Below are 24,364 nucleotides of genomic sequence, written 5' to 3'. Positions count from 1 at the left end.
CCTCATAGCCCAAATCCCGCCTGAAAGATGAATCCGGGTCCTGACGCTGGAAGACCGCGCACAGTCCTGTCGCCATCCGCGGCGCTATACGGCTCCGCCGTGCGCGCCGCGGCCAGTGCAGGGCGGCGCCGGAACCCCAGAACCCGGAGCGGGGGGCGCGCCCGAAACCCGGAAGTGCCCGGACACGGGAGTCCCGAGTCCTGAAGTCCCGGGAGTCGGAAGGCGAGAACTCAAGGCCGCCAGCGCCTGAGTGGGCCGGAGCCTCAGGCAGGTGCGTGGGCGCCGCTGCGGCCGACCGGTCGGGCGGGGAAGTCAGCTGAAGGTCCGGGGGTGAGGCCGAGAAGGGGACCGCGCCGATCGTCCGGGAAGGGCTGGTCCCCTCGCCGCAGCGGCCGCTGCCGCCGCCAGCTGGGAGACACCCCCGCTGCCGGGTGCCTCGGGGTGTCCCCAGCTCGCAAAAGCGAGCAGATAGAGATAGAACTTAGTTTTTTCTTGGGTGGTTTTTTTTTTTTTTTTGGATAGTTTTTTCTTGTTTCCAATGTGCTAAATAGGCTTTCTTCTGAAAGTTAGGTTCCAGAGAAAGAAACTTGCCTAATACTGCATTTTGGTGACTAATCAGGGACTGTAGCCCGACGTGGCGAGTGACAGGGAGCCCGGGACGGAAACACGGAAGATACCTGCGAGTCCAAAGTGGAAAGCCCGGAAATGAGTAGCTGATGCCTCGGCAAAGCGCACGGACGTGGGTGCAGTCTCAGCTCCTTAGAACATGCTGCTGCCCTGTGTGGAGCCGTGAAGTGTATTCTGGGGCGGACGCAGTGCCGCAGCGTGTGGGCTTTGCCATTGCAGGGGTTTTAACAGTCCCATTAGAGATGTGCGGAATTAATGACATTTAAGCCCAGAAATGCAGGTTTTGTCAGAAGGGTTTTGGGTTGTTGTTTTTTTTTTTTTAAATACTCCTAGGCTTAAATTCCGGGAGAAGGCAATGGCACCCCACTCCAGTACTCTTGCCTGGAAAACTCCGTGGATGGAGGAGGCTGGTACGCTGCAGTCCATAAGTTCTGGCTTCCCTGGTGGCTCAGACAGTAAAGAATCCGCCTGCAACGCAGGAGACCCAGGTTCAATCCTTGGGTCAGGAAGATTCCCCTGGAGGAGGGCGTGGCAACCCACTCCAGTATTCTTGCCTGAAGAATCCGCATGGACAGAGGAGCCTGGCAGGCTACAGTCCATGAGGCCACAAAAAGTATGACAGGACTGAGCGACTAAGCACAGCACACAGCAGGCTTTAATCATGCTTGGAAGAGTTTATAGTTAGCAAGCGTTTGTTGAATGCCTGCTGCTATTGCTGCTGCTGCTAAGTCGCTTCAGTTGTGTCCGACTCTGTGTGACCCCACAGACGGCAGCCCACCAGGCTCCCCCGTCCCTGGGATTCTCCAGGCAAGAACACTGGAGTGGGTTGCCATTTCCTTCTCCAATGCATGAAAGTGAAAAGTGTAAATGAAGTCGTTTAGTCGTGTCCGACTCTTCGCGACCCCATGGACTGCAGCCTACCAGGCTCTTCCATCCATGGGATTTTCCAGACAAGAGTACTGGAGTGGGTTGCCATTGCCTTCTCCTGTTGAATGCCTACTGTGTGCCAAAAGATGTCTAGATTCCAAGGATATAAAGATGACCAAGGACCAGCTGTTCACATAGGCTTGCCATCCTGGAGACACTGATAATCTTAAGAGTGCAGGCCATCCCATGATTACAGAGAGATGTGTGATTAAAGCCACTGCTGTGGGCTCTTGAAGTGAAGGGAAAGCGTTAGTCCCTCAGTCCTGTCCAACTCTTTTCGATACCGTGGTCTGTAGCCTGCCATGCTCCTCTGCCCATGAAATTCTCCAGGCAAGAATACTGGAGACTGTTGCTGTTCCCTTCTTCAGAGGATCTTCCTTACCCAGGGTTTGAACCCAGGTCTCCTGCACTGCAGGCAGATTGTTTACTATCAGAGCCATCAGGGAAGGAAATGCCAGCTGTAAAGATGCCAGATTGGGTGGCAGTGAGCCTCTTGCTCCCAGATGCATCCATGGTTTCTGGATAGAGACAGGATTTGTGAGGGGAATGCTAGAGTTTCTTCGGACCTGAAGCTGAACTGGGCCTGATGGATGGAAGACACCCAGAGCTCACATGTGACAGAGCAGTCTCCATTGAAGATGTGAGATTGACTTCATGTAGAGAACGTATGAGAAGAAGATATTGACAGATGGTGTGTGTCTGTCAGGAAGCTGCTCACAGAAGAGGCAGGTGTTTGAGGGAGACTCCAGACAGAACCTGCAGGAAGACAGGAGTCAAGGCCAGACTTGAAGTTTCACAAAACTTAGTGTTAGTCTCTCTCCTGCCCATGCAGCCTCTGCTGGACCAGAGGAGGCTCACAGCCACCCAGTCTGGCATCTTTTCAGCTGGCATTTCCTCCCCTGGCGGCTCTGACGGTAAACAATCTGCCTGCAATGCAGGAGACCCGGGTTCAAACCCTGGGTAGGGAAGATCCCCTGAAGAAGGAAACGGCAACAGTCTCCAGTATTCTTGCCTGGAGAATTCCATGGACAGAGATTTATTAATATGTTTAAAATCTTTATATTCTGGTTTCACAATATGAATATACTTAATGCTACTGAGCTGTATGCTTAAAAATAATTATTGTTGTTCAGTCATTCAGTCAGACATGACTCTTTGCAGCCCCATTAACTGCTTCCCGGTCCTTTCCATCTCCCAGAGTTTGCTCAAACTCACATTCATTGAGTCGGTGATGACATCCAACGATCTCATCCTCGTTCCCTTCTCCTCCTGTCTTCAATCTTCCTCAGCATTAAGGGTCTTTTCCAATAAGTCTGCTCTTTGCATCAGTTGGCCAAAGTATTGGAGCATCAGCTTCAGCACCAATCCTTCCAGTGAATATTCAAGGTTGATTTCCTTTAAAAATGATTAAAATAGTAAATTTTATGTTACGTATACTTTGTTGTTGTTTAGTTGCTAGTTATGTCCAACTCTTTTGCAACCCCATGGGCTGTAGCCAGCCAGGCTCCTCTGTCCGTGGAATTTTCCAGGCAAGAATACTGGAATAGATTGCCATTTCCTTCTCCAGAGGATCTTCCTGACCCAGGAATCAAACCCACGTCTCCTGCATTGCAGGTGGATTCTTTACTGCTGAGCCACCAGGAAAGCCCATGTATACTTTACCACACAGGAAAAAAAATGTATATACTAACACTTTCTTCAAAATATATAATGAACAATTTTAGATAACCAAATACCTGATGACAGGGTAGGAGTTAAATAACAGAAAACTTATGCCCCACTACAAATTCTTTAAAAGAACATTTAGTGCCATAGGAAAATTCTCATGAAAAGTTAGAGAAACTGTCCATAAACTTAAATAAACAATATGAATAAATAACATTTTATAAGAATACTGTACAAAATAGTAATGATATGGGTAAAATAATACCAAAAAGAAATATTGCCGTATTAACAGTTGGGGTTGTTTCTGGATGGAGGGATCACAGGTGCTTTTTCTTTAATACATGTGTGCTACATACACGTGTGCAGAGTTGGTATAGTGGTGAGTGGTGGTATAGTGGTGAGTGTAGCTGCCTTCCAAGCAGGTTCGATTCCGGGCCAACACAGCATTCTGAGTGTTGGAGACTGAGAGCAAAGTGGATGAACCTGAATAGCATAGTCCCATATCTTTCACAGTGTCTATCAGCATTCTTGTCTATGCACAGTGCTAATTATCAATCTATCTGCATGTGAAAGACAGTCAACACCTGTGAAGTTAAGGAGTTAGTAAACATTAATGCCGCAGAAAGGCAGAGTTAAATCCAGGCACTTCGGTTTAACTGGATCTTAGACCATATAAGAAACAAGAAATGTGAAGCCTTAGTTTGTTGATTGTTGGGCAGACACCACTAGGTCCTGGGTGGGATACAACAGTGTGAGTGGCAGCAGTGGGTGGGTCCCAGGGAGAGGAACAGCTGTGTGAAGGCCCTGAGGGTTTGCCAACCTGAAGAAAAGCCACCTGGGCCAGGATGAGGCTGCGGGGAGGCCATGTCTTGAACCCTGACAGGGAAATTGAATTTGATTTGAAGCATAATTTTCAAAATAAGAAAATGGTTATTCATGCTTCAGTGTGGTGAAGGAATGAGAGGCGCAGGGGAGCGGAGGTAGGGAAACAGGTTCCACTGCCGGGGGTGGGGGGAGGTAGGTGGCTGGTAGGGGAGTAAGGAGGGCTGTAGGGGTGGGAGGGAGCCTGGCTCCAGAGCTGAGGAGAACAGTTGCCTATGGCAGGTGCCCGTGGCAGGTGGGGCCTTGACCTAGAACCACAGCCCAGTGGGCTGGCCAGGAGGAGACTGGACATGTCAGGGGCCCACGCTGAGACACAATAGACCTTCTGTGCTAAACTGGGGGTCGTTGGCACACAGGTGCATTGTGGGTCTCCCGTGGGCACTACGACCCAGCAGAGGGCCTAGGGTGGGACTCCAGCCAGGGGTACCCAGTGATCAAGGGCAGGTGCAGCAAAGGAGGCCATCCTGAGAGGTCACCTGCTCACTGACCGTTTTCAACCCAGTGGGACCCGCAGCCTTCTGGAAAGTACCAGCTCACTGTGGACAAGCTGTCAGAGAAGACTCCAGGTTCAAAGCTTGACAAATAGCTACTGTCTATTAAACCCAATATCTCACCACTCATTAGTTAAATACACATAAAAGTTCTTTCAGTTAAAAATATGCTTATTTTTCTTAGAAGTAATTCTTTTTTTCTATGTTATGTCTAAAAATAACAGTATTTTTAATATTAATGGTTCAAATTTTTTCCCCCAGAGTGGTTTTACAGAAACTTGTGTAACTAATGAGCCTCTTTGAGTTTAGAGAAGAATTATATGTAAAAATTCATGGCTTCACTGTCACATAATCTTAATTTTTAATTTAGAAATAAATGCTTCTATGGTCTTAAAATGGGCTTCCCTCATAGCTCAGTTGGTAAAGAATCCGCCTGCAATGCAGGAGACCCCGGTTCAATTCCTGGGTCGGGAATACCCGCTGGAGAAGGGATAGGCTACCCACTCGAGTATTTTGGGGCTTCCCTTGTGGCTCAGCTGGTAAAGAATCCGCCCGCAATGCGGGAGACCTGGGTTTGATCCCTGGGTTGGGAGGATCCCCTGGAGAAGGGAAAGGCTACCCATTCCAGTATTCTGGCCTGGAGAATTTCATGGACTATAGAATCCATGGGGTCGCAAAGAGTTGGACACAACTGGGTGACTTTCACTTTCATAGTCTTAAAACACACCCATTTATAACCGATACCTGCTACATTTTCATGAAGATGAGTATCATGAGTCTATGCACAAGGATTTGGGGGTGTTACAGTATTAGCCACAAAAATTAGAAACCAACATGCAGTTTACAAATTTGGATAATGTTGAGATTTTGTGATTATAACATGATTGCAATATCTTTTAAAAAAAAAATAACATCCAACTGCCCCACAGTTTTCCTGTAGAACAATTCTAAATTCAGTGTCAATTATATTCACTGGAAAGAGAATCCTTAAGAACTCAGACTTGAAACTTTTTTTCCTACAGGATGACTGTGGGAATCTTCGCAAACTGTACCTTCTGTTTGAAAGCCAAGCACTTAACTCGTCAACAGAAGAGAAAACTACAAACTGATATTAAGGAAAATGGTGGAAATTTTTCCTTTTTATTAAATGCTCAGGTATTTTCAAATTTTATGACAACTGTATGATAAACATTGTGCATTACCTGAGGGCAAGTCATGGTTAGAAGGGCAAGCAGAGGAAATCGGCAGCAGGAGAAAGCCAGAAAAGGCAGGAGAAAGTGTGCAGTTGTTTCCAGTTTTCACTGTTGTGGACAGTGGTGTGCTGGATGTTTTCTTGTCCCATCCTCATACATTTCTTTAGTTACTTCCTTAAGAGTAGAATGAGCGGTTCAAAGGCATTCATTATTTCTTTTAATTTGTTGATTTATAATTTTATCCATTTATTTTTGAATAAATATGAATATCTATACGTTGTAGAATATCTAAAAAGTAAAACAATAATAAGTTAACTTATTTCCCACCGTGGTTCCCGATTCTGGAGCTGCTCTCTGCATAGATAGCACACACGAGGACATATGAGTGCACACAAGCACACAGCTCTGTTTCAGCCCAAACGCAGAAAACACATTCTGCACTTACTTTTCCACTTCACAATTTGAGAGATCATTCCTCACTGTCACATATCAAACTACTTCCTTTGTTATAGTACCTGGTGTGCACATTTCAGATGTTTATATATATTGAAAAATAATGTCCAAAAAGATTGCAAAGTTTCTAAAATTAGAGACCCTGTTGGCATTCTCTACCCAGAAAATGGACTGAGAATAGGCAGGAATTATTCATCTATCCACAGAGATGGTGAGGTAGGTTAAGTTGTATGATTCTGCCTAACTGGTGGCAAATTGGGACATTTCATTTCTGACATTCACAGGCAAAGTATTAAATGCCAGAGAAGCACCCAGTACCTCCTGGCTGGAATAGAATGTACCTCATAGAACAAGCAGGCTCCCTGTGGGCTGTGGTCCAGGATGGTCCAGGATGGGAGTCGGCCCCCCCCCCCCAGTGACCCAGAGGGAAGCGCAGCCTAGGGGACAGGCCCTGCATTTCAGGCCTGGGGTCTAATAACTGGACTTCAAGTTTTACTTTTTATGATGAGGTGGTTAGTTGGTTAATCAATTATGGTACACCCATATCCATACTCTGTTGATTTTTAAAAACTTTTATGTAACTAGAGATTGTCATTCATAAAAGTTTTAGAAATCTGAGAAATATTAGTACCAATGGGGTGAAAAAACAGGTACAAATAATTTATTTTTGTCTTTACTAATGCATAATTACTTGTTTTTTCTCAGTGCACACATGTAATCTTAGACAATGCTGATGTTCTGAGCCAGTATCAGCTGAAGTCTATTCAGAAGAACCATATTCTTATTGCAAACCCAGATTTTGTATGGGAATCTATCAAAGAAAGAAGACTGCTGGATACAAAGATTTATGGTCCCAGTGAGTCATTGGACATCACATCAGCTTCCAGTGAAGAATGGAGCAGCCCTAGTAAGTATTTCATGTCAAGTGCCTAATGTTTTGGGCTTCCTTGGGGCTTCCCAGATGTTGATAGTGGTAAAGAACCCACCTGGCAATGCAGGAGATGTGGGTTTGATCCCTGGGTCAGGGAGAGCCCCTGGAGAAGGAAATGGCAACCCCCTCCAGTATTCTTGCCTGGAAAATCCTATGGACAGAGAAGCCTGGTAGGCTATAGTCCATGGGGTCACAAAGAGTCATACACAACTTAGCGACTGAGCACACACACTTAATGTATTAGAGTTTCTACAGTAAACATTTTGGTATATCAAAGATATTATTGACAAAAGATTGTCCAAATACTATGAAACTAAGCAGGCTTCTTATCATCCCAGAAAAGGGTCAGCAAACTAGTGAAGGGCAAAATACTGCTTTAGCAATAGAAATAGATTTCTCAATATTCTGTCTGGTACACTCAGATTCAAAATGACTACAAAAACACTGATAATCTCAGAAAGCTTGATGTGTAATTTTTTTGAATCTATTCAAAATTTCATTGTCATACAAAGGCTACATTAGGTTAAATACAAAAAATACTATGAGGCAATTTTACATTTATTAAACTATTGTTCAAAGCATAAGTTTACACATTATATATACACTGAACATATCTGCTGAAGTCAGGACTGGTCTTCCATTGACATTTGATACATCTTAGTGAAAGATGTTGACTTTGCAAAACTTTTTAATGTGAATCCTTAATATGAAAACTTGTACTACTTGTATGTAAATTGTTTAATGGGGAATCCAGTGAGTAGGCTTCCATCACCACCACATCCTCCATTTTGTTGCATATTTAATTTTAAATGCATATAAGGTAGGGCAAAGCGTCAAGTTTAAATCTGAACACATTACCTAAATCTCCCAATTACCCACAGTGAATTATAGATGAAAGCTGGTTTGATCTGGTCCCAAACACCTAATACTAATGGTTTTTGTTTGCAAGAGAATTAACAGAATAAAACTGTTCACATGGTTCCACACTGGAATGTAGACTAACTTCACCTGCTACTTCAGATCTTTCTAAAGAAAGTGCTGATGCCTGTTGAAGCATCAGTGGAGAAGCTGTCTTGGAGGCTTGGCTGAGTGGGTGAAGGCACAGAGAAGAGCTTTCATCATTGTGTCCGAAGTGATTGCAGCATCCTCCCCTCTTGCCAGTCACTGAATGACATCCTGTGATAAACGGCTGGCTCTGAAAAAGCGTTCAAAGCAGATGGTTTGTGGAAAGAATCTGCTTCCATGCTATCAGAGAAAAGCCAGCCTCCAATATTCAATAAGAGAGTTTTACACAGTTTGATCAAGCTCATCACAGGATGGACCCCACAGCCTGCTTGTAAACTTCATCCTTGTATTTCTTGTGAATCTTCGGGATGGTATTTAAGTCCTTAGACAGTTTACTTGCAAAAGAACCATAAACCCCATCATTCGGATAATACACAAAGTCTGGCTCATCACTTCTGGTGTTTTCTATTCCAGAGAAAAATGTTATCACTTTCAATAGCTTTCTTTTCAATGATGTTAATAGCAAATGTAAAGGCGGAAGACACCTAGTATCTTCTAGGTCCTGAAGTTGTCTTAATGCTAGATCCTTCTGGAAATTGGAACATCCAGCACCGGGCTGGCAACATATGAACCTCTTTCAGCTGAAGTTTAGTTCCTGTGACCGTCCCCCTCCCCCATCCACAACGTCTAGCGTGTTCATTGTGAGGCTGAGTTCTGCAGCCACGTCCCACACTGGGCATCTGATAGAGTGTGGGTGTTTACTTGAGAGTCTTTGCAGACCCTTGAAACATGAAATTTGACCCCAGTAATTTAGACACCAAGTTCCTTAGCACATTGAAAAAAAAACACCTATTGTTCTTCAGGGTAGTGCTGCCCTCGGTGTTAACCTTCTGCTGCAGTAGGTAGTGAGACCTCAGAGAAGGGGAGATGGGGCAGGGCTGGTCCACGCCCACAGCAGCACATGTCGGGCCTGCAGACTGGAGCTGTGTGGACGGTGCTAGCGCCCCCAGACCCAGGACTGGAGAACCAAGTGAGCCTCACAAAGTACAGTCTAGATTACAAGTCTTTTATGTCTCCTGCATTGGCAGGCAGGTTCTTCACCACTAACGCCACCTGGGAAGCCCATAGCTAATTTAAAGTGAAAGTGAAAGTGAAAGTCACTCAGTCGTATCTGACTCTTTGCAACCCCATGGACTATACAGTCCGTGGAATTCTCCAGGCCAGAATACTGGAGTGGGTAGCTGTTCCCTTCTCCAGGGGATCTTCCCAAGCTAGGGATCAAACCCAAGTCTCCGACATTGCAGTCAGATTCTTTACCATCTGAGCCATAAGGGAAGCCCATAGCTAATTTAAGGACACCTAAGAAAACATAACAGCATAGCAAGATTTATTGTTAACTAATTTTAATATATATTTGGGTAGTAAACATGCTTTGTTTGTTTTAATTCTAGAAATGGAAATGAATGATTCTTCATTCCTGGACAGTTCCACAGAGAAGGAGAACACTGTTGAACTCACTAAGTAATCTACTTTTTTTTTTTTAAGTTTTTTTTTTTTATTTTATCAACTTCATACTAAGTCACATTGTTCAAAAATAAAAAGGGACATTACCTAATAAACACAACAAAGTACTGCTAAAAACAAAGTCACAGTATATCCAGAGAAATAAAAAAAAATAAAATAAATAGAAACACAAACTCTCAGACAGTAAAATAGTAAAAGAATATCATATTGAGACATTTCTGACATTATTATATTGTATACCTGAAGATTAATATGAAGTTGTATGTCATTTATACCTCAATTTTTGTGTATTAATTTTGTATAATGCAACTTTACTGACTTTGCTGACTAGTTCTAACAATTCTTGGTGCACTCTATGATTTTCTATTTACAAGATCATGACAGTAACATTCAGAGACAATTTTATTTATTTATTTATTTATTTATTTTGCTTGTAGTTTTCCTGAGTTTGTTTATGCTTTTGGATATTTCTTAGTGAATTCAAATAATTTTATTTAAATTTTTCCCCCATTTTTTTTAAATTTTATTTTATTTTTAAACTTTACAATATTGTATTGGTTTTGCCAAATATCAAAATGAATCTGCCACAGGTATACATGTGTTCCCCATCCTGAACCCTCCTCCCTCCTCCCTCCCCATACCATCTTTCTGGGTCGTCCCAGTGCACCAGCCCCAAGCATCCAGTATCGTGCATCAAACCTGGACTGGCGACTCACTTCATACATGATAGTATACATGTTTCAATGCCATTCTCCCAAATCTTCCCACCCTCTCCCTCTCCCACAGAGTCCATAAGGCTGTTCTATACATCAGTGTCTCTTTTGCTGTCTCGTATACAGGGTTATTGTTACCATCTTTCTAAATTCCACATATATGCGTTAGTATACTGTATTGGTGTTTTTCTTTCTGGCTTACTTCACTCTGTATAATAGGCTCCAGTTTCATCCATCTCATTAGAACTGATTCAAATGAATTCTTTTTAATGGCTGAGTAATACTCCATTGTGTAAATGTACCACAGCTTTCTTATCCATTCATCTGCTGATGGACATCTAGGTTGCTTCCATGTCCTGGCTGTTATAAACAGTGCTGTGATGAACATTGGGGTACACGTGTCTCTTTCCCTTCTGGTTTCCTCAGTGTGTATGCCCAGCAGTGGGATTGCTGGATCATAAGGCAGTTCTATTTCCAGTTTTTTAAGGAATCTCCACACTGTTCTCCATAGTGGCTGTACTAGTTTGCATTCCCACCAACAATGTAAGAGGGTTCCCTTTTCTCCACATCCTCTCCAGCATTTATTGCTTGTAGACTTTTGGATCGCAGCCATTCTGACTGGGTGAAATGGTACCTCATAGTGGTTTTGATTTGCATTTCTCTGATAATGAGTGATGTTGAGCATCTTTTCATGTGTTTGTTAGCCATCTGTATGTCTTCTTTGGAGAAATGTCTATTTAGTTCTTTGGCCCATTTTTTGATTGGGTCATTTATTTTTCTGGAATTGAGCTGCAGGAGTTGCTTGTATATTTTTGAGATTAGTTGTTTGTCAGTTGCTTCATTTGCTATTATTTTCTCCCATTCTGAAGGCTGTCTTTTCACCTTGCTAATAGTTTCCTTTGTTGTGCAGAAGCTTTTAAGTTTAATTAGGTCCCATTTGTTTATTTTTGCTTTTATTTCCAATATTCTGGGAGGTGGGTCATAGAGGATCCTGCTGTAATGTATGTCGGAGAGTGTTTTGCCTATGTTCTCCTCTAGGAGTTTTGTAGTTTCTGGTCTTACGTTTAAATCTTTAATCCATTTTGAGTTTATTTTTGTGTAAGGTGTTAGAAAGTGTTCTAGTTTCATTCTTTTACAAGTGGTTGACCAGTTTTCCCAGCACCACTTGTTAAAGAGATTGTCTTTAATCCATTGTATATTCTTGCCTCCTTTGTCAAAGATAAGGTGTCCATATGTGCGTGGATTTATCTCTGGGCTTTGTATTTTGTTTCATTGATCTATATTTCTGTCTTTGTGCCAGTACCATACTGTCTTGAAGACTGTGGCTTTGTAGTAGAGCCTGAAGTCAGGTAGGTTGATTCCTCCAGTTCCATTCTTCTTTCTCAAGATAGCTTTGGCTAATCGAGGTTTTTTGTATTTCCATACAAATTGTGAAATTATTTGTTCTAGCTCTGTGAAGAATACCGTTGATAGCTTGATAGGGATTGCATTGAATCTATAAATTGCTTTGGGTAGTATACTCATTTTCACTATATTGATTCTTCCAATCCATGAACATGGTATATTTCTCCATCTATTAGTGTCCTCTTTGATTTCTTTCACAGTGTTTTATAGTTTTCTATATATAGGTCTTGAGTTTGATCTTTAAGACTTTACATAGTTTGTAAAATGTTTTGTAAACCTCAGTATTAAAATGCTATTAGTACATCAGTATTTTTATAGTATTTTAATTTATCTTGCTTATCTAACTATTAAGTTTTTACTTATTCACTTACTATAGTGATAATTATTTTTATCAGTATTATATGAGACTAGATGTAATTATTAGGTTGATTTTAAAAAAGAAAAACCACTGGAGATGAGATTTGGGCAGTCTGCTCTTTCTGTTACCTTCCTGAACAGCGTTCAGAGTAAAGACCATTCATTAGTCTCTACCTGATACTTTAAAAGACCCTGATACTGGGAAGGATTGAAGGCAGGAAGAGGAGACAACAGGGGATAAGATGGTTGGATGGCATCACCAACTCAATGGACATGAGTTTGAGCAGGCTCTAGGATTTGGTGATGGAAAGGGAAGCCTGCCGTGCTGCAGTCTATGGGGTCACAAAGAGTCAAACATGACTGAGCAGCTGAACTGAACTGATATTTTAAATAAATAGAGATAGAAATAACACAACCTTCCCCAATGACATATATGAGTCTAAAGTTCTATATGGACTCTTAAAGTGTACATACCCTCAGCTGCACTGTCATTTAAACATCACAGTTGATCCCACTTTATTGTTAATCTTCATGTTACAAGAGAGAACAAATATCAAAAATAAAAATACAGATTATAGGAAATCTGATACCCTTAATTAATTAGTTTGTTAATTAGCTAATTATTGTAAAGAGGACTTGAGTGTAGTCTGGAGAGGTATGGGTCCCTCTGGAGTGACCGGCTTCCAAGGGCCAGAGCCCAGGGTGAACACAGGTCCCCCTGCCCCCATCTCCGTGACACATGTCACCCCCCCACACCCTGTTGTAGACTCACAGCACTCAGAGCTCTAGAATTGTGTACAGAAGGGATCAATCCATTCTCTCCACAGGACCTTGTTGCCATCTTTAGAATATCTAAGGAGGTGTTAAGAACTTATATTTTGTATGGAATTAGGAGAGCTACAAGAAAAATTTTACGAAAAGTCTGTTTAGTCTAAAGCTTCATTTTAATGTTAATATTGTATTATACAAATTTCAGGTTTTATGCAGAGGGTGTTGAAATTCCTCATTTTCCTCAAGATTTTGAAGTTGCAAAATATAACATCTTGGAAAAAGTAAGAGTCTAATTTCTAGTTGAGGGAACAAAGCTGTTTGAAGTCTTCTGATTATTTTTCCTGTTTGATAATCTTCCCGTTTTTGAAAAATTATGCATCTCCTGAATAAATACTCCTTAATATATGAATTGATTTTTAATAGTAAAAAAACTTCACATTTAAAATGTTTAATTTTAGTGTTTTTATTATAAAAGAAATGCATGCTTATAATAAAATATAGTAAAAATATAAATAGCACAAAAACTTAATATGACATTAAAAAATGAAGATATTCCTCTCTGTTAACAGTTTCTTGTATTTTAAAAGAGTAGATTTCACACCAAGTATTTACACTATGTTGAATTTCCATTATTTTTCATTAAAAAGAAAAACAAAAAACTTTTCCTCTGGCATCATATAAATGCAAAATAACAGTAGCATTTAAAATGATGCTCCATTTGTATTTTTAAGATATTTTAATAAAATATAACTTGAAAATAACATTTTCTCTGTGATTAAGAAAATGTGAAAAGTGGGATGGTTTAAACATATACAAGTATATTTATAACAAAAATCCCAGAAGGAAATATAAAAAAATATTAATAGTGATTATATATCTGTAGTAGGACTCCAGATGATTTTTATTTTCTATTTACTTTCTAAATTATATCTGCAAATGATATAATTTGTATCAGGTTTATAATCAACATTTTTAAATGGCATGTGTAGTTTGTTATTTAGTGAATGCAGTTTATAAAAGAGCAACATGTTTTCCAGGTTGTGACAGAGGGAGGTAAGGAGACCGCGGTGGTGGAGCTGCAGTGCCTCCAGGGCCCTGGGGACCGTGGCTTTCTGATATGCACACACTTCCTCCTGGCCACTGGCACCCAGGTAAGGGCTTCGTGGTGACACCTACGTTTTTATTGTCCACCTTGTTGATAGCGAATTTGGTAAAAACTGGTAAATTGAACCAGCCAATCTGTTAGCGTCTCTCTTTTTAGCTAGTACCATTTTGAAAAGTGGAGAGGTGCTCTTTTGGGATATGGAGGTGAGGAGTGCAGGCTGGGAGCCAGGAGAACATTCCCTGGGGTGCAGGTTCCTGCTCCTGCTCTGAGTTACTTACAGAAACTTTGCTAATGTTTGTACCTTGGCACTGGATCCCTTCACTCACTTCATTAAACACCTGCTCTGTACCAGGGAGTCGCCTAGAGGCCACTCCTAGTGTGAGGTGAAAAGACAACACACCCACCCTTGGAAATTGGGAGGGACAGCAAATCATGGTCCTGCCCCCGCCGTGACTCAGCTGCTACTGAAATGTGTGAAGTGCCTGGGCTCAGGGACAGCAAGTGGGGCTGTCCATGCCCATGACCTTCTCGAGGTCAGTGTCAGGTCAAGGGCAGGGTTCTGACCTAAGACAGGTAGGGAAAAAAAACAACCCAGAGCCTACACCTGAAGTTCCAAGTAAAGCCTGCAGCCCTGTCAGAGTCTTCTGTGAGATGCTAACTGACCGGAGGCTCACAGGCTCCCCTTCGAGTGACCACACAGTGGTTCTCTCAGGCTCAGGACGCGCCTGCCTCACCCATTCCCCACAGTGGGGGTCAGCTGTCGTCCAGGAAGGAGACATCTCAGGGCCCAGACTGCTGGTGATGCCCCCGGATTCCTGACGCCCAGCAGGGAGACAGTTACACAGTCCTGGGCCCAGGGCTGAGGCTGGCCATCTGTCGGTGTACACTGCTGACCTCCAGTCCTGGTGTGGAACTCCATTACCCAAGCAGTTCTGCCAAATATTACAGCTGGTATCCCACACCTATCAAGATTCCATGAGGACATAAAAGATTAACCCAAGGTCAAGTGTGTCCAAGAAAGAGAAAGACTTTGTTAACCTTTTACCCAGAAATGTAGACCATGTTTTGTGGAGAATTTAGGTATGTGGGTGAAAAGTAAGTAAAAATCAAGTTGAAAACCAGGTAGAATGTGTCAGAGCTGCTTCTGCCTTCCCAGCCTCCCTCCTCCAGCCTGGCCCTTCTGCTCCTGGGTGAGTCTGTTCCCTCAATGGGCATAACCCTCCCTGATGAAAGAGACAGAGCTTCTCTGGCCCTTGTCCTTTGTTAATCCATTGTGGCAGAAATCTTCCAAAATTAGGTTAAATTTTACCTTTTTTTTATTTTGTTTTTTTTGCAAAAATTGATTTTATTGAATCTTGGCCCTTGTTCTTTTTTTTTTTTTTTTAACTTTCCCTGCTTGAATGGAGTGACATGGACGTGGTGTGTGTCCTGCGGCCAGTGGGGCAGGGTTATTGGCCCCATGCGATCCAACCCCCATGCACAGCCCGCAGGGTCTCCACAGCCCACTGGGCAAGCCCTCCATGTTCGCTGAGGTTGGGATGGGGCAGGATTTGGGGGGGACAGACACCCCATCAGGACGGCAGGAATGATCACGGTGTTTGCCTCTGCCTTTGTCTGCGTGACCTGCCAGCACCCCTTCCTGTCTCCTTGGCTAGGGCAGTCCTTTCGTTTAGGCTGTGCCTGTCTCCAACGATGCCTCATCTCTGAGGTATTTTTCTTTCCTCGCCTCGCCCGGTTTTCTTATTTCTGGAAGGCTAGAAGCCAGACTTCAAAGCGGGGTAGGATGGTGTGTAAGGTCAGATTCTGGGCTCTGAACACATGTCCTGAGGCTCTTCCGTGAGTCCAGTGCTTCTTTCCCACCTGCCGTGCCTCTCAAACTTTCCCCCCCAACTTGCAGATTTTAGGCTGTTTTGTCAAGAATTGAAAATGTGAAGTCATTCCTTGAAATACTAGTTTCTCAGTTCTGTTACAGCAGGAAACTAGCGGAGGCGCCGTATCTGTGACCCTGTTCCCCACCCCCACCCCCACCACGGCACCCAGTAGGTGTTCAGCAAAGGTCGATGTGCTAATAGGCTTCCATGTGCTCATGTCCTGACACTGTGCTGCGTGCTCTAACTTACAGACCAGAAGGCAGTCCTCTGTGAAGAAAACCTCTGCAGACGCAAGTGAATACTATGAGAATTATATTGAGGAACTGAAGAAACAAGGCTTTCTACTGAGAGAACATTTTACACCTGAAGCAACCCAGTTAGCATCTGAAAAACTGCAAGCAGTAAGCTTGATTTCTACATATTCTTCTGTATTACTGATTAAATAGATTTAACAGAAATGTTTTCTTCATGACAAATAAAAAGCTGGCAGGAGATGAGAATAGGAGTTAAAAGAAGGGAAGAGGGGCCCACAGAGTCGAGTGGGGAGTGAGTCCCAGGATGAGCCACAGACCTAGCTTCCCAGAGATTTTACTGGGAGCCAGGCCCAGGAGTCAGGGTCCTCAAACCCTTAATGCCACTTGATCTTTAATGCCACAGCAGGCCTAAAGAATTGCAGAGTGAATAAAAAGGCAGGAGGGAAAACAGCATGGGGGTAAAAGAGAAGAGGGTCAAGAGAGGAGGACAAGGAGCAAGGGCAAGTTGGGAGGGGCCCGGGGTTAACAGTCACCCTCTCCTGGGATGACATGGGCTGTTTCCTCTCACACCTCTGCTTATCTCAGGTTTAAAGGAGCACACTCATGAACTCTTTGTGGATGTTTCTCTGTTTCTCTGTGGTTGCAGTTGCTTTTGGAGGAGGTAATAAACTCGAATGCCCTGAGCCCCGAGGTGAGCGGCTTGGTGGAGATGCTCTGGGCAGAAGCCCTCGGCCGCCTGGAGGACACACTGCTGAGACCTGTGGGCATGATGAGCCTGAATGACGTGAGTGCCGTGTCCTGGAAGCAGGTTCTGCCAGGCAAGCCTGCCTTCTGCTTGTGGCTTAGAGGCCTGTGCCTCATCTGAACCAGGCTCCCGCTGTGCTGCTGCTCTTCCTTCTCTCGATGGAGAGAGGGGCACGAGGGGCGCTGCTGGGAAGTGGACTTCCGAGGAAACTAGAGTCCCATCTGCAGCATCAGCCTTGGGAGCAGAGCAGGGCAGGCCTGGGACATGGGCGCTGCAGATCCTCAGGGAGAGGTACAGACCCTGGTCCACTTCAGAGTGACCGTCTTGAGCCTTCGACCGTGTGGGGAAGGGCAGGTGCACCTGCAGCCATCAGGAAGCTCTTCTTGACTGTGTACAATTGAAGGAGCAGGTGAAGAAGGTGTTCCCAGGGGTAGAGCATGTGTGGCTGCACCAGCACATTGAAATAACTCGTGGAGAGAGTAATGGGATCAAGTCCAAAGGCACTTGTGTGATGAAAAAGGTGTTCTGGTGGGCTTCATCCCTGAGCCTGATCCAGACGTCTTTCTAAATGTCTCATGTGGAAGGAAGTCCCCTAGTGAGAACTCCTCTCTGTGGACTCGAACGTGGATGCAGACACGCTGACAATGAGGACTCTGGTTCCCTCCTCTAGTTAAGCCCAGCCCAGTTTGGAAATGAGATGCATTTTCAACAGCATCAAGCTTGCTTTGTACGTGTCCAGTCGAAAGCTAATAGTCATGTATCTAAGAACCATCTTAGGTATTTTTATACAAGTTACTTTACTTTTTCTAGATTATCAAGTTAAATTTTAATAATCATGTGTCATCTTCTATTTAAAGGTGAGCAAGGCAGAGGGAATTCTCCTCCTGGTAAAGGAAGCAATGAGAAATGGAGAAACACAGGAGCAACTGCAAATGATGCTGACCGAGTTCTACAGATTAATCCCTCACAGAGCTGCTGTGGCCGAGAAGGTCAGCCTGAGCCTGCTGGCTAAGAAGGAGGACCTGTGCCAGGTAAGCCTCTGCACCTTGGGGTTCAGTTTACACTTTGTGGGGACAGGGGAGAGGGGTCTTTCACATCTGACTGAGATAACACTGGATCACAAAATTTGGCTCTTGAGATTCCTCAAAAACAAACGGTTGAGCCATTTGGGGGTGATTGGGGTCCTTATGGAAGTTACCTGAATCACACTCCCAAAAGAGCCTGTGTTGGAAGAATGGTGCAGAAGCAAGTGTTTAGAATTGTTACGCTGGGGACTTCCTGATGGTCCAGTGGTTAAGCATCTGCCTTCCAATGCAGGGGATGTGGGTTCAATGCTTGGCCTTGGAACTAAGATCCTACCTGGTCCCAGGCAATTAAGCCCACACACCGTATCTAGAGAAGCCTGTGAGGAAGACCTAGCACAGTCCCCCCGCCACACACACACACACACACACACACACACTCACATACACAAAAAAAGAATTTTCAAAATTGCTATGTTGTGAAATGACTTTCCGGATCAGGAGATAGGTAGGATTCTTTCCTAGAAGAAACAGAAAGCTGCTCCTGACTTGAACAATGAGGAGGCTTGTCACCCTGTAGGACGAGTAGTGCAGCTGTGGGGTGGCCACTGGTCCAGTTCACTCAAGGCTGCAACCTCACTGGGGCCTGGTCTCTTCCCACTTCTGTGCTTCCTGTAGGAATGGCTCCCCCCTCTGCCAACTCCCCTTCCCATCAGCCCACAGCATCCTTCCTGGATGGTTTCTTCTTATGTTTCTTGGAGGATGCCCCCAGTACCCTCTTATTTTTCTTTTTATTATTATTTTTAAATTAAGTATAGTTCATTTATAATATAGTGTTAGTTTCAGGTGTACAGCGAAGTGGCTAGGTTTTATATACACACATAGCTATATACATATATATTGTACACATATATATACACACATGTACACATATATATACACACACGTACTTTTCTATGATAGGTACTGTAAGATGTTGGATATAGCTCCCTATGCTACAGTAAATCCTTGATTTTTTATTTCTTTATATTTACTTCTTTTATATGTAAGGGTATGTATCTGTTAATCCCAGACTCCTAATTTATCCCTCCCCTTTTGTAACTATAAGTTTATTTTCTATGTTTGTGAGTCTGTTTATGTTCCATAAATAAGTTCATTTGGCTTCCCTGGTGGCTCAGACAGTAAAGAATCTACCTGAATGCAGGAGACATGGATTTGATCCCTGGGTCGGGAAGAACCCCTGGAAAAGGGAATGGCTACTCACTCCACTGTTCTTGCCTGGAGAAATTTCATGGACAGAGGAACCTGGCATGTTGCAGGCATGGACAGAGGAGTCTATGGAGTCACAAAGCATTGGACATGACTTAGCAACTGAACAACAACAATATTGATTCCACATACAAGTGACATCATAGATATTTGTCTTTGTCTGACTTACTTCACTTAGTGTGATAATCTCTAGTTCCATCCATATTGCTGCAAATGGCATTATTTTAGGCATTATTTTATTCTTTTTTATGACTGAGTAGTATTCCATTGTATATATGTATTACATCTTTATCCATTCATCTGTCAGTGGGCATGGGTTGCTTCCATGTCTTGGGTATTTCTTTAGCCAGAAGCAAGTCATGTGTGCATAGCTAAGCCAGTTTCTGCTGAGGAGGATAGGATTACTGAGACTGCTCGGAAGTGGGGGAAGGAGCTGTTCTTTCACAGAGAACAGCAGGAAGGCAGACAGGGCTCACCCTGTCCCGGGTGAGGCAGCACCCACTCTGACTCTGGGTTGCCACATCTGAGCATAAAGGATTTGGGACACAATCAGAGATCCATGACCTCTAGACTTCAGAGGAGTTTTTGGATGTTAAATTTTGCATGTTTGGGGGAAATTACAGCTTCCCACAGATTCCCAAGTGGTGCTAGTGGTAAAGGACATGATTGAAGCAACTTAGCATGCATGCACACACCGATTCCCAGAGGAGTCTGTAATCCAAAATATGTGAGGAACCAACAAATGAGATGAGCTAGTGAATGAGCTGACAATGGACCTCCATGTTTAAAGTTCCATGATTTCCTCAACACTGAGTGTAACTTCAGTTCCTGGTTTTGCTACTGAGAGGGTGTGTGCTGCCCACCCAAATACTGTTAACCTGGATTCTGTATTTTCAGTAGATCACACATCCCCATGATTCAGAAGTCAAAATTATATTTAAAAAGTGTACTATGTTGCACCCTGTCCCCACCACCCCTATTCCAGCTCCTCTTCCCGAACACATAACCATGCTTGTTAGTTTCCTGTTTGTCTTTGCACCATTTCTTTATGCAAATAAACGTGAAAATGAACAAGCATACTTAGTCCTTCCCCCTTTTTCTATGTAAAAAGTCATATACCCTCTTCACTGTCCTACACCTGTTTTCTTTACGTGACATAATGTACTCTGAGTGTGGAGACCACCCTCATTCTGGTCCACGGTGGGACATGCCCCTGGGTGGGCATCCTCCACCCATCCCCGCCAGACACAGTGAATGACGCCACAGGAAGTAAACTCTCTGTGTGTCTGGTGTCTTGTTCTTGCGCAGGGACATCTCTGAGAGGCAGTCCCCAAGGGAGAAGTGCAGCCCGAAAGAATAAACACGTCAGTAACGGGTGATTTTGTCTGCTTCCCTCAGGGTTTCTCTGTGCTGCCCTGTCACGGCCGATGAATGACAGTTTCCTTTTCTTGTCATCTTATGAGCTGTGTCTTTGTCAAACTTCACCATGTGTATGCACTAGAAACGGCTTCCGTGTAGTGAGTCTAAGCACCTTTCCAGATGTTTTAGGGATGTTTGTGTTTCTTCTGTGAACTGTCTGTTCATGTCCTTTGCCTCTTTCTCTCTTGGGTCTTGATGTTTTTATTCATGGTTTTTAGGACCTTTGTAAGTTAAGAAGCTTAATCTGTGTTATGAATTGTGACTATTTGGCGGTTTTTGCAGTTTATTTGGGTTTCTTTCTTTGCTCATACTGAGTTTGTTGGTGGTGAAAAAAGCTTATTCAACCTTTTTGAGAAATGCAGTATGATATAAATTATTTTGATATGTGGTCGTTCTGACGTGTCAGAAGTAGAAATGACTGTAATCATTTCTGCTTACAGCTAATAAGAGACATGGTTAATGTCTGTGAAACTAATTTGGCCAAACCCAACCCACCGTCTCTTGCCAAATACCGAGCTTTGAGATGCAAAATTGAGCATGTTGAGCCGAACACTGAAGAATTTTTGAGAGTAAGAGAAGAAGTGTTGCAGAATAATCACAGGTAGGATTGCAGGAGATAGGTGAGGGTCCACTCTTTAACTTGCTTCAGATTCTGGTAGAGCAGATCTTCACACACCTAGATAATTAATCCTCACTGCAGAGTAATCACGATGTGATGACAGATACTCACTTCTGTGTCTATAATAGGGCTCAGAGCTGTGTTCTGTGCTTAAACACTCCCCACTGTTGCAGTCCATTCCAAGTTCACCTACTGTTGCACAGAATTAAATTCTAAAGATTGAGATGTTTTGTTTGTTCACAAATGCAGTGTTTAAGTGCTGAAGGGTATTGCATGGGAAAATCCACTCAAATTAAGATTTTAAGGTGAAGAAACATGTTTTGGATCTCTCTCTGAACCTGGCTGGACTGCTAAGCAGCACAGAAGGTCAGCTGTTTATTACTTTCTTGACCTTGTCTCGTCAGGGTGTCAGCTTGGCAAGGCTGAGACCGTGTTTTCTTATTTCTGTTGCTGGTAGAGTACTTAGCACAGAGTATGTTTGTTAAATGAATGCATGAATGTTGAACGAAGGAACATATTCAATTTGTATATTCTGTATATGTTTGATAAAATACGGGATATTTTGTATGATGTTTTATAGCCTACTTATAACACTTACATCTTACTATAAGTTTTGTTTCACATCCTTACTTATTTTTAAGAGAGTATTTTTTAATGGCTGCATAGTATTTCCAAGAAATGTTGCATTGTGATTCATTGAATCAGTTCTCTAATAATGGACATTTGGGCAGTTTTGGGTTTTCTGCTGCTGCTAACAATTTTTTATTGTGCTTTCAATTATGTAATCTCTTCTAATTCTACAGTAAGGGTCCAGTGGACATCTTGCAGATATTTAGAGTTGGCAGAGTGAGTGAAACCACAGAGTTCCAGGGCCACCTTGGCAATGTCAGGCACTTGCTGCATGGGTCTCCTGTGCAGAGCTTCATGGGAATCCTGTCCCGGTAAGAGCACACCATCTCTATTTTCCAGACTTTCAGCTCACAGTTAGACTTTTTTTGCTGTAGTACGTGGATCTATTCCATTGAAGTCAGCCAGCTTATTGAATTGCAGAGAAAACTGAACACTTTATAGTTAAGTGTGTAATTTAAGTCATATGTTAATTATTATATATTTTAAAGTGCAGTGCATGGAAATGAATTGCTTCTTGAGGAAAGGGGATTCTCTATGTCCTGAGTCTTCTCTGTGTATCTAACTCAAAGATAGTCTAGAAATTAGAGCTCCCAGATGCCACGAATTATCTATTCAAAACATAGCTCTAATTTCTGTTAGCTTTGAATAACACTTAATATTGGAGTTGAAACTGAAGTCACAAGGAGCAAGGGAAAGCATAGTTAAGTCTAGATCTTAGTTAAATCCCCTGCTGCTGCTGCTGCTAAGTCACTTCAGTCGTGTCTGACTCTGTGCAACCCGATAGACAGCAGCCCACCAGGCTCCCTGTCTCTGGGATTCTCCAGGCAAGAACACTGGAGTGGGTTGCCATTTCCTTCTCCAGTGCATGAAAGTGAAAAGTAAAAATGAAGTCGCTCAGTCATGTCCGACTCTTAGCAACCCCATGGACTGCAGCCTACCAGGCTCCTCCATCCATGGGATTTTCCAGGCAAGAGTTAAATCCCCTACCAAAGACTTACAAACATGCAGGCTCCACCTGGAAAAAGCTTTAACTGCTTCAGAAGAACCCAAAGGCAAGCTGATTAGAAAGATACAGGTTTTCCTTGAATTGACCTATGCATTTTGTGCTATCACAATAAGAATACTAACAATACTAACAATTGACTTCCCTGGTGGTTCAGTGGTAAAGAATCTGCCTGCTAGTACAGGAGACACGGGTTCAGTCCCTGATCTGGAAGGATTCCAGATGGTGCGGAGCCACTAACCCCATGCACCACAGCTATTGAGCCTGTGCTCTAGAGCCCAGACACTGCAACTACTGAAACCTGTCCACGCCAAAGCCCATGCTCCGCAACAAGAGAAGCCACCACAGTAAGAAGCCCGTGCACCACGACTAGAGAGAAGCCCATGCTCGCTGCAACTAGAGAAAGCCCACGAGCAGCAACGAAGACCCAGCACAGCCGTAAATAAATAAGTAAATAAACCTACTAACAAGATTTTTTTTTAAGAAAAGAAAAGCTGATTCTATAGCCCATATTTTTTTTTAATTTGAATTTATCAGGGTAATTCTGAAAAAGAAGGATAACCAGAGAGGATTAACCAGTCAGATGTTAAAAACATAAAGCTTTACTGGGTAAAACAGTGAGGTGAGAAATAGATGAGGCAACAAAATAAAAATCCACAAATAAATGCAAAAACATAGGGGATTTAATATATGATAAAGTTAGCTTTTATCTCTATGGGAAAGTTTATTTTCTTCAGTACCATATATGGATATAAATGGTTAACTGTCTGGAAAAAAATATAAAGTTGGATCCTTACTTCATTCCTCACACAAACTCCATGTGGATTGAAGATTTGAAAATTTAAAATAAAATGAAGCAGTAAAAACAATCTTTGAGTAAGAAAGATTATTTTAAGTACATCCCAAAAGCCATTTTACAAAATTAATTCTATTTCATAACATGGAACATAAACCAGATGTAATAAAAGGCAGGAGTCTCTCTTTTACCACCTTCCCAGAGATAATCTAGTTTGTTTGATTGCAGAGAGTTCTAGAAAGCAAGAATCTGCAATGGGAGCACAGTCAGCCTTGGCCTCATGGCTGTTCTGGTGAGCCCTTCATGGGCCCAGCCTGAGGGTGGGCAATGGCTAGCTGGCCAACCAGTCCAGATGGTGATGAGAAATAGCCTTGGCTGGGTCCATTTCAATGGCACCTGGAATTCCTACTCTGAGGTTACTTTGAAATATATTTTTCTTTTCACTTCATGCTAATTATTTATTTATTGACTTTCAGTTGGTATATTTTTTCCAGGTTTGTTGAGTTATGATTGACAAATAAAAATTGTATATCTTTAGGTTGTACAACGTGACTTCTTAAAGTTGTACAACGTGATGGTTTAATATATGTATTTATTATGAAAAGATCTCCATGATCAAGTTAATTAGCATATCCGTTAATTAGCATATCCGTCACCTCGCAGGCTTACCTTTTCTTTTTCTTGTGGT

The 24,364-nt window shown here is 42.9% G+C and overlaps 1 protein-coding gene and 1 pseudogene across 1 annotated transcript in view; one reads left to right on the top strand and one right to left on the bottom strand.

The window, feature by feature from the left end:
- The first annotated feature begins 619 nt into the window (after positions 1-619).
- The window catches only part of PARP4 (poly(ADP-ribose) polymerase family member 4), a 77,103-nt gene continuing 53,358 nt past the window's right edge, over positions 620-24,364 (top strand). The window contains 11 exon segments of the mRNA XM_070380564.1: positions 620-739; positions 5,615-5,747; positions 6,944-7,145; positions 9,626-9,695; positions 13,149-13,224; positions 13,981-14,094; positions 16,171-16,320; positions 16,820-16,957; positions 17,776-17,949; positions 21,069-21,229; positions 22,051-22,188. Coding sequence (XP_070236665.1) covers positions 717-739; positions 5,615-5,747; positions 6,944-7,145; positions 9,626-9,695; positions 13,149-13,224; positions 13,981-14,094; positions 16,171-16,320; positions 16,820-16,957; positions 17,776-17,949; positions 21,069-21,229; positions 22,051-22,188 — 1,379 coding nt within the window. The 5' untranslated portion in view covers positions 620-716.
- LOC102274527 (antizyme inhibitor 1 pseudogene) lies at positions 8,186-9,473 on the bottom strand (annotated as a pseudogene).

Source organism: Bos mutus, chromosome 12, assembly GCF_027580195.1.
Source record: "Bos mutus isolate GX-2022 chromosome 12, NWIPB_WYAK_1.1, whole genome shotgun sequence".
Lineage (NCBI taxonomy): Eukaryota > Metazoa > Chordata > Mammalia > Artiodactyla > Bovidae > Bos > Bos mutus.
This window is presented reverse-complemented; position numbering and strand designations above follow the sequence as displayed.